We start from the raw sequence: 15,899 nt of genomic DNA on the forward strand, positions 1-15,899 counted from the left end.
AAATCTGGGGATGATTTGAGCATTGAAATAAATAATGAGTAATGGTTTATAATCTACTGATAATAACTGATAGTAACAGATTATAATCCACCAAATAAAATAGGAATTCATAAATCCATACTGATATGAATAGGAGGGGAAAAGAGTAGGTTTTTCTTTATAGAAAAATGATGACTAATAAATGTAGAAAGAATGAGGGAATTAGAAAAATCACCCTTCGCCAGCCATCACAGTAATAAATAATTACCAAGAAACACAAAAGGATGCTAAAACTAGTAGGTAAAAGTTTGAAGATCAAGATACTTACATAGACTCAAAACACCTCCCCCAAAATATTTATTAAATACAAAGGGAAAAAAGCATAACTAGACAGTCAAGACACCTGGCAGACACTATCTTGATAAAGTTATCAAAGTTAGCATGGCTAGTAATGGGGCAAATCCAACTGTGTACCATCAGACAGGACACAATGAGAAGAATACAGCATCGCTACCATGATATTCCTGCCAAAGATGCATAAACTGAATCTAATCAGCAAGAAAACACCAGACAAACAACCCAAACTGAAGGGACATTCTTGCGGTATAACTGGCCTGGGCACTTCAAAAGTGCCAAGGTTATGAAAGTCAAGGAAAGATTTTAGAACTGCTCCAAACTAAAGACTAAAGAATCATGACTATTAAATGCAAGGCATGATCCTAAATAGGATCCTTTTGCTACAAAGGGTGTTACTGAGACAAGTGATGAAATTCGAATGAGTCTGAGGATTAGAAGGTAGTGTTGAAGGAAATTAGTCCAGGCTAATTTCCTGGTTGTAGTGGCTGGGCTGAGGTTATACAGGAGAATGTTGCTGTTTATAAGAAATACACACTAGCACATTCAGAGGGTGACAAGGCTTCACATTGGCAACTTTCAGAAGGCTCAGAAAAAATACAATCCTTTATTTTTGTACTTTTCTACAAATTTAAAACGATTTCAAAATAAGAAAAAACGTTAAAATGAAGTTAATGCATACAGAATATCCAGCACAGTGCCTATCATCAACTAAGTGCTCTCTAAATGCTGGAGGCGGATGTTCAGTTCGTGAAGAAATTGGGGCTGCAAACAGCCTTTGTAGTTCACATTGACTTGCGTTTTCTCCTAAAGCTAAGATACCACCTACGACAGGGGTTTTCAACCTGATTAAAATTTACAGGCTGAAGGAATATGAGCAAGGGAAAAAAATTACATCTCTATTTCCACTAACCTCTAACTGAAATTTAGCATTACCTTCAATTATGAATTGAAGGAATACTGCTATTGCTACAAACCATAGTAATACTAGTGGTATTACCTTGACTTTGTCATCAAAAGAAATAGTTATTTTGTATATATTGCAGATATCTCAAAATATTCATTCTTATCACTACTTCATAACTACGGTAGTTACTTATACTCACCACCATAGCTTACTATTTAACATATTAATAAGGAAGCACCATTTCCATAGCATAATTTATATTTTGATAACCTAATTTCAAAATATTTGGTTTCCTTTAGAATCCTACATATATATTATATGCATTTAAACAGTTTTTCAAGATAGGGGTCTCTGGCTTCAGTAGATTCCCAACAGGATGCAGAGGGCAAAAAAGGTGAAGAAGCCCTGATCCAGGGGAATACTGTTACGCTTCCAATCCTGACAAAACAAGGCCAAGGCACCACCTGCCAATTAAAGCTTTTAAATGCTAAACCACCAGTCTGGTCATGATAAGTTAGTCATCCAGACTGCTGGAAATGTCAGGCCCTTTTGTAAATCATGCCACATGTCACTGGCACAAGGAGTTCCCAAATGCCTTTTGTACACAACAACAGAATCATGTGGGATTCTCTCAGCTCCCACCTGCACACAACCACGTGTGCAGCCAGAGGACCTCAGAGAAGAGTGGGAAGGATTTAAAGAGGACGTCAAGACCAAGGAGGCTCTCCAGGACCAGTACGCCAGCCATCATGCTAAGTGCTTTCCAGGCATTTTCTCATTTAATCTTCATAATGACCCAATGTGCTTACGTGTTACTACACTCCCTATTTTAGAGATGAGGAAACTGTGACACAGAAGGCTGTTCATGCTGAAGGTCAGGATGGTGAGGCCAGGTGTGGGCTTCAAGGCCCATTCTCTTCAGCCCACCCATCACTGCCCTATAATAGATGCCTTAAATATAATGCATCTGGGTGCTTGGCAAGGGTAACATCATCACTGTCAGCCACATAAAGGCCAGCCAAAGAAAATAAGAAAAGCCAGTGACAAAAATAAGAAAATCTATTGTTTCTTGAGCACCTAGCATGAGTGGCAGTGATGATTAAGAATGTGTGACTTTATGAACTATGCGACCTTGAACAAGTTACTCAACCTCTCTATGTCAACATTCTTTTTCTTTCCTTTTTTTTTTCAGATGGAGTCTTGCTCTGTCACCCAGGCTGGAGTACAGTGGCGCGATCTCTGCTCACTGCAACCTCCACCTCCTGGGTTCAAGCAATTCTCCTGCCTCAGCCTTCCAAGTAGCTGGGACTACAGGCGCACGCCACCACACCCAGCTAATTTTTTGTATTTTAGTAGAGACGGGGTTTCACCGTGTTGTCCAGGCTGGTCGTGAACTCCTGAGCTCAGGCAATCCTCCTGCCTCAGCCTCCCAAAGTGCTGGGATTACAGGCGTGAGCCACCGTGCCTGGCCTGTATGCTAATATTCTTACCTCTAAGTTGTGGTAATAATTCTACATACGTCCTGGAGCATAAAAGAGATTAAATGAGTTAATCCAGACAAAGTTCTCAGAATGATGCCTGGCGTGAAGCAAACATTTGATAAATGTCAGCTGTTACCATTATTCTTATGCTCCAAGTGCTATACTAGCTACTGACATATTATCTCTAGTTGCCACAGCATTCCAGGGAACTTCTCATTTTTCAGATGATGAAACTGACTCTGTAGGAGCAGAAGTAACTTGTTAGAGTCCACTAAGCTAGTAACTGGTAAAGTCAGAATTTGTGCCTAAGTATGTAACGTCAAAGCCAACCAAGAAAGATTGGGGAAAAAAACAGTAAACATGGATTTCTGATGGATGGCACAGACACTCCAGGAATGTATACCTGTAGGACCCAGTATCTTAACAGGACCTCTGCAGGCTGGCTGTTAGTCCTACAGGAGGACAGCCCACTGCCTGCCACACCAGGGCCTGGATCTCAGTTCAGGCTCTTTTCTTCTTTCTGGCAGCTATTCCAAAGGTTCCTCAGAATTTTCAGGCCACCACTCTCCTCAGCTCCTGCCCTCCTCCCTTCCTCCTGCCCTTGCATCTCAGTGGAACTGGGAAATCCCTCCACCAGAGTCCCGGGGTGGGATGCCTATCCCCCCGAGACCCAGTGCTGTCATTTACCATTCTCCACTGGCACACTCGAGAGCACTTTACAGGATCTGCTCAGGCCAAACCTCATCAGGAAGCCCTTCCTTGACTGACACAGATGTCCTCCTCCAGACCCCAGAGCTGGCATGCCAGCCACCTGTTTACAAGGCTGAGGGCTCCTGGCAAGCAGCAGTGTCCTGAGCTAGGCACAGTGTCTGGCACAAATCAAACGCTGCCACAAATAATTGCTAAACTGATGATTAAGTAGGTAAGAGGGGAACTCAGAGACCGATATGAATCTTAAGAGCAGAGATTCCTGGGGATATTTTGCATAATGGAAGTCAGAGTGAGTCAACGTCTTCCTAGAAGCAAATTGCTTACCCATGTTAAATAAATGAACTCTTTGAAGCCATTTGGGTCCCATTTCATCAATCACCTATTCCCCTGTGTTGAATCATGCCCCATTAGAATGAAGTCATTTGGCTCCCTCAGCAGAGCTGACAAACCAGTAGATCTCCTCGGCACACAGGCAGGCGGCCAGGATGCCCAGAGGGGAGTCATGAGAAGCACCTGCTCAGCAGGAGCAACCAACCCCCACTCTCCCCTCTCCACCCAGCCCCTCCAAACAAAAAGCAACCCAGACAGTAGGTCTCTCAGTGCAGAGAAGACTCATCACTGCTGCACATCTGCTGTGTGTCTGGCTCTGCGATGTGTTCTCCATGGCCCTTGGAATGACCACCCCGCTCACCCCATTCCCCTGCCTCACCTGAGAACTGTCCCTACAACACAGGGGTGAGTCCCAAGAAGACTCCTCTCCTTTGTAAGCCAGGCCCTGGGCTCACTTGCTAAACCAGTACAGTTCTCTCCCAAGAACTGAGAGATTTAAACCAAGACACCAGACAGCTGGGAGTCTCTGGGTCTGTGTCATGTCACCGACAGAGCCCTAGAGTCTGGGACTTCTGTGGTTGAGGTCCATGGTGCTGCCCCAGTTTCACCCTCCCCAAAGTGTGGCTGCTCAAGCCTTGCCTGGCATCTGTGACAGCCTCAAGTCTGCTCCCAATCAATATTCCCTTTCATGGGGGTTGTGCTCAAACTATCCAATGTGAGGTTCTGTGGCCTGCAACCAAAAGAACCTTAACTAATCCACTTCCATTATTTCTAATCCTCTCAAAAGGCAGGCATGTAACTGTCCACTTCACAGATGAGGAAAGTGAGTTTCAGAGGCATTAAGTGAGTTGCCCAAGATCACAGACCTAGTGAGTAGTAGGACTGGCATTCTGACGCCAAAGCCGGGCATTTTCTACTTTACCATAGTTTCCTTAATGACTTGAAGGAAACACATGTAACGTGCAGACCACATCTAAAGAGACAGCAGACCTGTAATGAGAAAGCTTAATGGATCACTTCTTGGTAATCAGGCAATTTAGAGGCCTGGTAGGTAGATGGGGTCTATTTCAGTAGCTATGTCACAGCCCTGCAACAAAGACATTAATTTTAATACTCGGAAAATTCAGCAGCGATGTCCCAACCATGTCAATAACCAAGCTATCAATCTCTGGCTGCAGTAAGTTAAATATGGTCAGTGTGTTGTGCTCTCTATTCTTCAATTCCCTAGTCATCTAGCATTAATTCTCAGGATCACACAATGATTAGAAGGAAAACAGACTGCTCAGAGTCTATGGAGACATGATCATAGCCTCCAGTTCTTTCTAGAAATGGGCAGAGGATAAAGTCTAAACCAACACAAAATAGCCAAGGGCACAGCAGAATAAATTCACATTTTCTACAAAGAAAGAACTATGATCTGAAAAGCACACCTTTCTTGGGGCCGGGGGAGTGGGGGGTACGACTGTAAGGCTGCAACAGTTGGGATTTCTTAAAGTGACACCAGAAATTTACAATTCTTAAGTGATCACTTAAAATTCTTTTGTTGCTGTTGTTTTGTTTTTTAAAAAGACTGGGTCTCAGCCAGGAGAGGTAGCTCAGGCCTGTAATCCCAGCAATTTGGGAGGATGAGGCAGGAGGATCAACTTGAGGTCACGAGTTTGAGACCAGCCTGGCCAACGTGGTGAAACCCTGTCTCTACCAAAACTACAAAAAAATTAGCCAGGCATGGTGGCACATGCCTAGAATCCTAGATACTTGGGAGGCTGAGGTGGGAGAATCACTTGAACCCGGGAGGCGGAGGTTGCAGTGAGCCAAGATCATGCCACTGCACTCCAGCCTGGGTAACAGAGCAAGACTCTATCTCAATAAATAAATAAATAAAGAGACTGGGGCTCACTCTGTGACCCAGGCTGGAGTGCAGTGGCACGATCATAGTTCACTCCAGCTTCAAACTCCTGGGCTCAAGCAATCTTCTTGCCTCACTCCTGAGTAGCTGCGACTACAGGCATGCACCACTATGCCAACCTGATTTTTATTTTTTTTTTTTTTTTTTTTTTTTGTAGATGCTGGGGTCTTACTAGGTTGCTAAGACAGGTCTCCAACTCCTGGCCTCAAACAATCCTCCTGTCTCAGCCTCCCACAATGCTAGGATTACAGGTGTGAGCTATGATGCCTGGCCAGTAAATCTCTATCTACAATTTGCAGTTCATCTTGCAGAACACAATTAAAGCCTTTGCTAAAATACTTAGGTATTTGACACAGTAATTTAAATATCACCAGGATCTGAATATTACCAAAATGCCAGCCAGTACCTTTATATTTCTGGTCATATGAAGTACATCACCTAACACAAAAAAACTAAAAACAAAATGATAAAACTGAAATTTTAAAATACGCAACCTGTCCAATAAATTTATAAACATTTTGTTCAATATTTACATAATTTTTTTTTGGGGGGGGGAGGAGTCTCGCTCTGTCGCCAGACTGGAGTGCAGTGGCACAATCTCAGCTCACTGCAACCTCCGCCTCCCGGGTTCAAGCAATTCTCCTGCCTCAGGCTCATGAGTAGCTGGGATTAAGGGCACGCACCACCACACCCAGCTGATTTTTGTATTTTCAGTAGAGACGGGATTTCACCATGTTGGCCAGGATGGTCTCGATCTCTTGACCTCGTGATCCACCTGCCTTGGCCTCCCAAAGGGCTGGGATTACAGGAGATACTTTTTACATGACTAAAATGTGATTCAAAATAGCATTTTAGTTTAACTAAATACATTCATAGTAATGAAGATATTTCCATCTAAAATAACCTGATGAGCTGCTATCTTGGTGTGAAACAGACTATGCCTTATATTACAGGTTAATGTGAATCTTAGCCAACTAAAGTTGGTCAAAATCAAATTAACTAAACGCTAGTTAGAATCACAAAATATTAGCCCTCTGAGATTTAGTTATAAGACTTGCCCCAGGTTACGTAAGTGAAATGACAGAGTCAACAGGGAGAAATCCAGGCCTCCAGATTGCTGGCCCAGCCCAAGGGCTCCACAAGTCCATGCTGATGCTCTCAAGAGAGACAGCAAAATGCAAATACACAAACGGTCAGAATTAAGAAACAGCTCCAACTGCTCAGCCAATGATACCCCCAGGACAAGCTCTGATACTGAGCAGATACACAGCACAGTGGCTAGCACTGGTTGCTAAAATACTGAAATACTTCCACACCAGTTGGAAAATAAACCCTGGTCCATCCACTCCAACCACGCTAGCTGCCCTGGTCCCTCCCTAGGGACCTCCCAGGAGGTCCCTAGTAGTTTTTAAACTACAGGGTTTGTGCCTGGCACAGGAGCAGGCCTCCAGGTCCCCACTCCAGCCCTAGTGCCCAAGTCTTTTCTGAAGGCTGATGCCCATGCTGTACCAGTTGTTAATTATTTTGAGAATCACCCTTCACAAACCTGCAAGTCACAATCAGAGCCATTCATCAGAAAACTAATTTGCATAAGAGTTCTCTATCTTCCAAATGTATGAACTTAATTTAAGCCAGTTTTTTTTTTTTTTTTTTTTTTTTTTAGGTTAATTCTTTTCCTTTCCCATATCTGGCTGCCTGGTTGCATTATTCATTCATTCACTCAACAAATATTTACACAGCCAGGCAACAGGCTGAACACTGGGATTTGGAACATGTGCCAGTTCCCTACCCTAGAAGTGCCTGCCCATGGTGCTATACAGGAGCCCAGGTGAGGGGAAGCAGAAAGGTGGATCCCGTAACTCCAATGCACAGAGTAAGTGCCATGAGGGGCACTTACTGGAGGGGACCGCACTACTAAGCAGGATCAGGAAAGACTCCAGAGAGAAGGTGACACTAAGATGGCACCTGCAGAGATGTTCAGGAGTTAGCATGTAAACAAGGAGGGAAAAATCATTCCAGGCAGATGGAACTACACATGCAAAGACACAGAGAGGTACAAACATGGTGTTTTCAGGAATCTATAAGAAATTTGCTATTGCTGGAGATGAAAGACAATGAGATTGGAAAGATGATTTGGGGCCAGATAAGAAAGGGCCTGCTGTGCCATTTTTTGTGTGAATTTAAACAGGAACACTTACAAAACACTTGGGATTACACAGTTCTTAAGAGGTGAGCCCTGATAGAGCAAATGAGGCTTCTGGTTCAACAAGCTGTGATTTCTCAGTTTCGTGTGCAGTGCAAAGACTAATACTCAGTTGAAGGATATTAATCTATAACGTGGTAGGCTAAGAACTCCTCCTCCTACCTGTTGTAGGCTCAATTATCAACAAGAAGGCATTTGAGGATCTCTAGATCAAAGGAGTTATCAAGTATGTTTCAAAAAAGTATATGAATCCATTCGCATGTGAATGTCCAATTTCAGTCAAGCTTACCTTAGAGAAGATGGTTTTGCTGCCTGGTGACTGTTGAGAAGGGCACTTTTCTGTTATTAAGCCTTCACTCCTGAGCTCGAGATCCTCTGCAGTCATTAAATAGCGGTTCTGTTGTATTACTTCCAAATCTTTTTCATTGAATTTCTAATGAAATAAAACAAATTATAAGGAAGTTGACATCAAGAAAAAAATATTAAGAAATTGTCCCAAACTCCTTAAGGAAAAATATTTTGTTTTTTCACAGTACTCCTATATCCCCTACATAATTTTCATCATTCCAAAATACTAGGCAATTACAAAACTGTCATGCAACTCCATTTCTATGCTGTTACAATTTGCAGAATAGCTGCATGCCAGCAAAGCAGAGCCAAGGACGGTGGCAGTCGCTACAAACCATACTCGCTCGCCCCCACTGTGACTACCTTCCAGAGGGTGTGGAGGACAAAGTCAGGCTCTGACCCAACAGACCTGGTTCCAAACCTAGGTGCATCCTGCTCAGGATGCGATCGTTTCCAGCCCTGCAGGCTTATGGAGATGATTACAAGACTTGTACATCAAAACCCAACGAAGTCTTAATCTCTCTTGAAATGTTACAAATTTGGTTAAAACTTGAACTGTCCATATCCAAAAGGAGATCTGACTTCCAGGAAAAAAAGCCAGGACTGCAAATATTGCTTTAGGGTCTGGTCACATATGAAAGGCTCCCTCATGATCACACACAATACGATTCCACTGACTGAACCCTTCAGAAGATCTAACATCCAACAACACAACAGGACTGGAGACCATATCGCTAGTCTTCTGCATGGAATCTATTCCTAACTATTTAAAATCCTGGTAACTCCTGAACTAGGATTCTGTCCACTCTTGTCAAAAATTAAGGGTAAGAACCACATCTTATTCCTAAGCACCTAGCAGAATTAATGTATCCTTTCAAATTTTTATAAGAAATTAGGTGAACACAAACAAAAAAAGTAGAGGTAATTCTTTATAAAAACCCATTGAACTGTAATAGAAAGAACTAGGAATCAAATAACCAATACTGACTTTCTAGAATTGTAACAATACAGGTGTGCTTAAATTACACCATTCATTTTCATTTTTCTAAAGTCCAATTACAGATATATATAGTTTAACAGTCAAATAGTACTACAAGGCTTAAATGGAAAATGGTGTCCTCTCCCTCTCCTCTCCTCTCACCTCCCAAATCCCACTCCCAGAGAAAAACAACTTTCAACTCTTTAGCTATTTCTTCTGCTATATACCTCCATGTTTCTATATTACATTCCTATTCTTACATGGCTTGGTTTCTTAAGTTTAGATTTTTACCTACTGGCTCCTACCATAGAAGTTTAAGGATTCAGCTCTTATATGCTCTGTCCCTCAACACTTTTCCTAATAATATCCCAATTTTAGTTAAATCAATATTCTGCATTTACATTATAGCCAAGCAGATACTGCTCATGACTTAGCCATACAGTGTTCTGTGATCACACATCAAAAAATTGACCATTTGCATTTTAGTTTCTTGGAGAAATCCCAACTGAAGCCCTCAAGAGTTCAAATCTGGGCTTTCTACATACGCAGCTCAGCTCTCATCCCAGGACTTCCCTTCACCACATGCCACGTGAATTCCCTACTTTCTGGAGCCCACCTCTCTCCCATTTGGTTATTCCTTTATACATATGGAATCATCCTACAAGAGCTTCCTGCAAAAGAGTACATAGAAGGCAGATGACCGTAGGTACCAAATGTCTGAAAATGCCTTTATTCTGCCCTCACACTTGCTGACAGCTTAGCTGAGTACAGAACGCTGGATTGGAAATCACTTTTCCTCAAAATCTGAAAGCATTGCTCTTCCATCTTCTGGTTTCCAATGTTGCTGCTGAGAATTCTGATGTCATTCCAAGTGTGGGTTCTTCGTATGTGCCCTGTATTCTCCTCTCCGTGGAAGGCTTTCAGGTCCTCTCTTTATCCCTGTGTTCCGAAATTTCAAAATGACACACCATGGGGTATGGGTCTTTTCTCATTCTTTGTGCTAGAAACATCGCAGGCCCTTTCAATGTAGAAACAGTTGTCCTTCCATGCTGGGGAATTTTCCCTTATTACTTTGAAAACTTCCTTCCCTCTGCTTTGCCTGTTCTGTCTTTCTGGAACTCCTATTAGTCATATTTTGGACCTCTTGTATCAAGCCTCTAGGTTTCTTATCTTTTCTCTCCCATTTTCTCATCTTTTGTTTCTATTTTCTGAAAGACTCAACTTTATCTTCCAACTTTTCTCACTCTTCTTTTAAACATTTTTATATTTGCAATCATACTTTCAATTTCCAATAGGTCATTCTTCTTTTCCAAATATCTTTTTTGTCAGAGCCTTATCTAAAGGTGTTATAGCCTGAATTTTTGGATTTTTAAAAGCTGTCTTGTTTTTTCCTCCTTGCATGTTTCTTATTTCTTCTATGTACCTCTGCTCTGTTTGGCCTTTGTCTTAACTCTTTTTTTTTTTTTTTTTTTTTTGAGAAGGAGTTTTGCTCTTGTTGCCCAGGCTAGAATGCAGTGGCACGATCTCGGCTCACTGCAACCTCCGCCTCCCAAGTTCAAGCAATTCTCCCACCTCAGCCTCCCGAGTAGCTGGGATTACAGGCATGTGCCACCACACCCAGCTGATTCTGTATTTTTAGTAGAGATGGAGTTTCTCCATGTTGGTCAGGCTGGTCTTGAACTCCCGACCTCAGGTTATCTGCCGACCTCAGCCTCCCAAAGTGCTGGAATTTCAGGCATGAGCCACCACGCCAGGTCATCTTTCCTCCTAAATTCTTTTCTCCTATTTGATAAACCCAGGCCATCCACCTACTTTTAGGGGTTAGAAGTATTCAGCAGCTCTGAGAGTGTGGAAAGGATCTGTCAAAGGTGGCCTCACAGTGAGGTGCTCAGGTGGGGGCCCAGGTATTTTGCTGGAGGAACCCCAATTGTCAGCATCTTTCTGTTGTTTCTCCCCTCCGAAGCATCTCACTGCTGGGCATGCACACTTCCACTCCCTCCCTGTTTTCACTTAAGTGGTCACTCCTGCTTTCAGTTACATCTGGTGACCCCATAGCCAGAGCTTCTCTGGTTTAAGGTCTCCAGAGATCTCCTGCTTGTGAGGAGAGGGTCACCTATAACTGCTTAGAATTCCAGCCAGTCTCCCATTTTTAAAGTTACCAGGTATATCCAATGCATGCCATGCCTTTCTGGGGTTCTGGAGCATAAATCAGCTTGCTTCTTGTTGGCTTTTTGTCCCAAAGGCATGTAGCTGTGTGGAGAAAGCTGAATCCTACGCCCTTAACACGGTCACCCATCCACTTAGCCAAATTTTTTTCTGTCTTTTTTTTCTTTTTACCTCTTTTGTCTACAAGCCACACTTATCCAAAATTCTGTTGACAACTCACATTTGCTATTATACCTCCTTCCATTCTCCTAGTTAGTCCCTGTGGGTTTATACCTTTTTATTCTTTCACTGTTATTTTAATGAGGTTTCTGTAGGAAGCAGAGTTAAATGCCTGTGTTTACTCCATCATGGTTATCTGTAAGTCTGAGGTGAATCTCAAAAATTCACTACATGATCAACAAGAAGGGTACTCCTAAAGAAAAAGGAACAGTCAGAAGAAAAGTAAAGGGGAGTGAAAGAGCATGGTATAAATAAGTAACAGGAAATATTTGCAGTAGAAGAGCCTCAGTGAAGTAGCCTGAGCACTAGGGCAAAACAAGCCAGAGCGTGACTCTAGGCTCTGCTATGTAGTCATCATATGACCCAGGATACGTTTCTTCCCTTCTCTGAGTATCTGTTTCACCACACTTACCTCCCTGGTGGCTGAAGCCCAAATGACATCATGAAAGCTCTAAAGTATTCTGAAACATAGCAATGATTACTGTAATCATAAATATTTCTGCAAAAGAATTGTTTTTAAAAAACAACCCATGCCAAATGAAAAAATTTAAATACAAAAGTTACAGTACCTGAAGTAACATGTCCTTGTGATTGGTACTTTCTGTTAGATGTTTGATCACTTGCTCTTGATTGTGCAATTTTTTACTGCTTTCACTCAAAAGATTCTTGTAACGATTTTCCATTGCTTTCTCTCTTTCATTCACTTCATTGCGTAATTTTTCAACCTCATTTCTAAGATCCTACCAGAAGAAAATGAAAAAATGGAATTTACTTGACAAAAATTTCAATCTCTTATGTGTTTGACTTGCTAAATTACTGCTATAAGAGAGGAAGATAATAGATGTATTTAAGGCAATATACAAGTGTATATTTCCTTCTCACTTAAAATCTTACAAAAACCACTATAAGTATAATCTGAAATTTGGCAAAAGGTTTATGAACAGATAATTTATCACAATATTATTTAAAATGCTGGAAAACCAGAAAGAAACTAGATAGTCAACAACAGAGAAATAATTATAGAGTATGGTATTTAAAAAACACACACCCACAATTATGAGTCAAAACAAACCAGAGTATTCAACTGTACAGATAATAAGATGCTCATTATTTTCTAAATGTTAATATAAATGTCATAAGGCTATGAGGTAACACATCAAAACAACAACAGTATATCTAAGTAGAGGAACTGTGGGTAGTTTTCCATTGATTTTTACTTACTTATTTTTCTAAGTTTCCACAATTTCTATATAATCCTGTATTATCTTCACAATCAGGAAAAACACTGTCTTACTACCACTTACAAAGAATTTATAATAACATTTAAAAAGTTCATGTTATTCCCATGTTATAGAAAAAGGAAAAAAACTGTATACAGAATGATTGTGACTACCTTTAAATATGTATACTATTTATAATACTGAAGCACTATTCATAATAGCAAAAGGCTGTAAACAATCCAAATGTCCATCAATAGAGGAATAAACTATGGTACATTCTCACAGTGGAGCACTCCTAAGCTATAAAGGAAAAGGAATGAGGACTCTCTCTATATATATAAATATACTGCCCTAAAGTAATCTTCGGAATATTTTGTTAAATGTGTATGGCAGCAGCAGAGACCCAAGATAAATAAGTATGGATAGCATACTGCCATTTATTTAACCATAAAACAAATTAAATCACTGCCTATAAGGTATAAGAGAGAATAAGGTAGAAGAGACAAAGATAGAGACTAGAACTCATTTTACAGATGTGTCATTGCAATCATTTAAATGTTTACACAATTATCTTAAAAATAAAATAAAAATCCCCTAAAACTGAAAAAATAGCAAGCAAACAAAAGAATCTAACTTTGTAACCAGTTAACTGGTTAACCCAACAGACAGAAATTATTTCAATAACTTTGAAGCAGAATAATTTGTACATCCCTAGTGGGATATTTCTCTAAGTACAAAAGAGGTTGTAAAAAAATCTTAAACTGTTTTTAGTAATCATGTTATAAGTAATGATATTGGTAATGCTATTCTGAAACTGTGTGAGTATATATAACATATATATTTATTAAACAATTATTGTCATAAAACCCAAAACCTTAAGTAGAAAAGAAATACAAACATAAAAGAAGTTAAAACTTGTCACTCTAAATGTGAATTTGAAATATCAATATGAACTTCTATTTTCTGTTGTTTCCTTTCTTTCCCTAAAAAAGGTTAGAATCGGTGTCCTCCTTGGTATCCAGACTAGAGTCTCTAAATGCCTTTTCCTATAAAAAAAGAACAGGGTTCTTTAAAGCAGTGGTTCTAAAGTACAGTCCCTAGAACAGCACAATCAGTATAACCTGCATATATGCAAATATATTGCTGGTTCTGAGGATGGAAAGGGGACTCAGACCTAGAAATCAGGTAGGCTCTAGGAGCTGGAAACAGCAAGGAACTGACTCTCCTCTAGAGCCTTCAGGAGGAATGCAGCCCTGCCAACACCTTGATTTTAGTCCAGTGGGATCCATTTCAGACTTCTGACTTCTAGAATTGCAAGATAATAGATTTGTATTGTTAAGCCACCAAGTTTGTGGTAATTTGTTGAAGCAGCAATAGAAAGCTAATAATACAGTCACCATCGGAGGATTCTAGGGAACTTGGTTTGACTTTCCTGTATGAGCTGCACCTCAGGGTAACTAAATAGGTGATGAAAAACCAAGTTTCTCTTTATAGACGTATTCAGCTATAAAAGAAGGAATAATGAAATCAAATTATCACTATTTGCAAATGATCAATAGCTAGTAACATCACAAAAAGAGGGACTATCAAATATCTGAAAGTACAAATAACCATTTATGATGTAATCTTGGCAAAAAATTTAACCTGAATTTGACCATGCATCTTATCTAAACTACCACTTTACTAGAAATAGAGTCAACAGAGAAATAAGTCAAATGACATTACAGAAACAGTCAGCAAAATCCATAATGTGAAAAACTCTAAAGAACAAATGACCCAACATATTCAACAAATAAATTACATGGGGTAAAAAAAAAAAAAAAAAAAAAGAGGGAAAACCTGCTTACTTATTAAACAATAAGTTAAAAAGTTGGCCTGTAATCTCAGCACTTTGGGAGACTGAGGCAGGCAGATCACCTGAGGTCAGGAGTTTGAGACCAGCTTGGCCAACATGGCGAAACCTTGTCTCTACAAAAAATACAAAAATGAGCAGGGCGTGGTGGCAACCCTGTCTCTACAAAAAATACAAAAATGACCAGGGCGTGGTGGCACATGCCAATCCCAGCTACTCGGGAGGCTGAGGCAGGAGAATCGCTTGAGCCCAAGAGGCAGAGGTTGCAGCGAGCCAAGATGGCGCCACCACACTCCAGCCTGAGCAGTACAGCAAGACTCAGTTTAAAAAAAAAAAAAAGAAAAGGAAAGAAAGGGAAGAATGAACTCTGTAGAATCAGTCTGAATTCATGATCACACACACATACACACAGAACTGGAAAGATATATAGATGTTTGTATGCATGTGTCATACACATATTTCAGCTCTGTACACTGACAAATCCTAGAGGCAGTAACACTCCAGTAGTAATGAGGATACCCATCATTCACATCTTGGTTTCTAAATACCATTTTCCAATAAAAGAAACCAGTGTTTCTTGGGAAAATACTTGCTTCCAGGCCTGGAGCAGGGAAAATATAATACAAGATGAGCCCAGGAGATCTTGTGCTCCTAGAAAGCAAGGAATTGCTCAAAAAACAAGGAGTTATGTTGAAAAGGCACAGGAATCAATTTAAAGGAGCTCCCAATGGCCAAATATGGGTCACTTTGAACAATAAAATAAATAATGATAGTAATGGCTTATAACTTATAGCGTAAACAACATCTGCAAGTCCATACTGATAGAAACAAATAACTAAATAATAAACAAATGCAGAAGGAGGAAGAGGACAGCTCTTCCTCATAGTAGACTTACAACTAATAAGAGTAGAAGAAAAGATAGAAAAAGAAAATAACAACTAGGTAAACACCACAGTAATAGTTGTTGCAGGTAAGAATCATCAATGAATGCTAGAATTCTTCAAAGTATGAAGAGAAACAGGATATTCATATAGTCTCAAAAGACCTCCCCACAAAATTAATTATAAAGGTAATAAAATAGTGACTTTATAGTGAAGAAACCCAGAAGATTCCACTTTAACCAAGTGACTAGCACTAACCTCAGCAATAATGACAGACTGACATTACGCACCTACAAATAAGATACACCAAGAAGAGCACGTCACTTCCATGCTATTCTTGCCAAAAACACACAACCTCAATCT

At 40.5% G+C, this 15,899-nt stretch overlaps 1 protein-coding gene across 5 annotated transcripts in view; it reads right to left on the reverse strand.

Annotated features, from left to right (window-relative positions):
• CDK5RAP2 (CDK5 regulatory subunit associated protein 2) overlaps positions 1–15,899 on the reverse strand; it is a 185,303-nt gene that overhangs the window by 89,004 nt on the left and 80,400 nt on the right. For all 5 annotated transcript variants that reach the window (XM_031654462.1, XM_031654463.1, XM_031654461.1 and 2 more), the window contains 2 exons: positions 12,153–12,323; positions 8,161–8,304 (listed from right to left, as the gene is read on the reverse strand). In XM_031654462.1, coding sequence (XP_031510322.1) covers positions 8,161–8,304; positions 12,153–12,323 — 315 coding nt within the window. The remainder of the gene's footprint in view (positions 1–8,160; positions 8,305–12,152; positions 12,324–15,899) is intronic.

The sequence above is a fragment of the Papio anubis genome, chromosome 13 (genome assembly GCF_008728515.1).
Source record: "Papio anubis isolate 15944 chromosome 13, Panubis1.0, whole genome shotgun sequence".
Classification (NCBI taxonomy): Eukaryota; Metazoa; Chordata; class Mammalia; order Primates; family Cercopithecidae; genus Papio; species Papio anubis.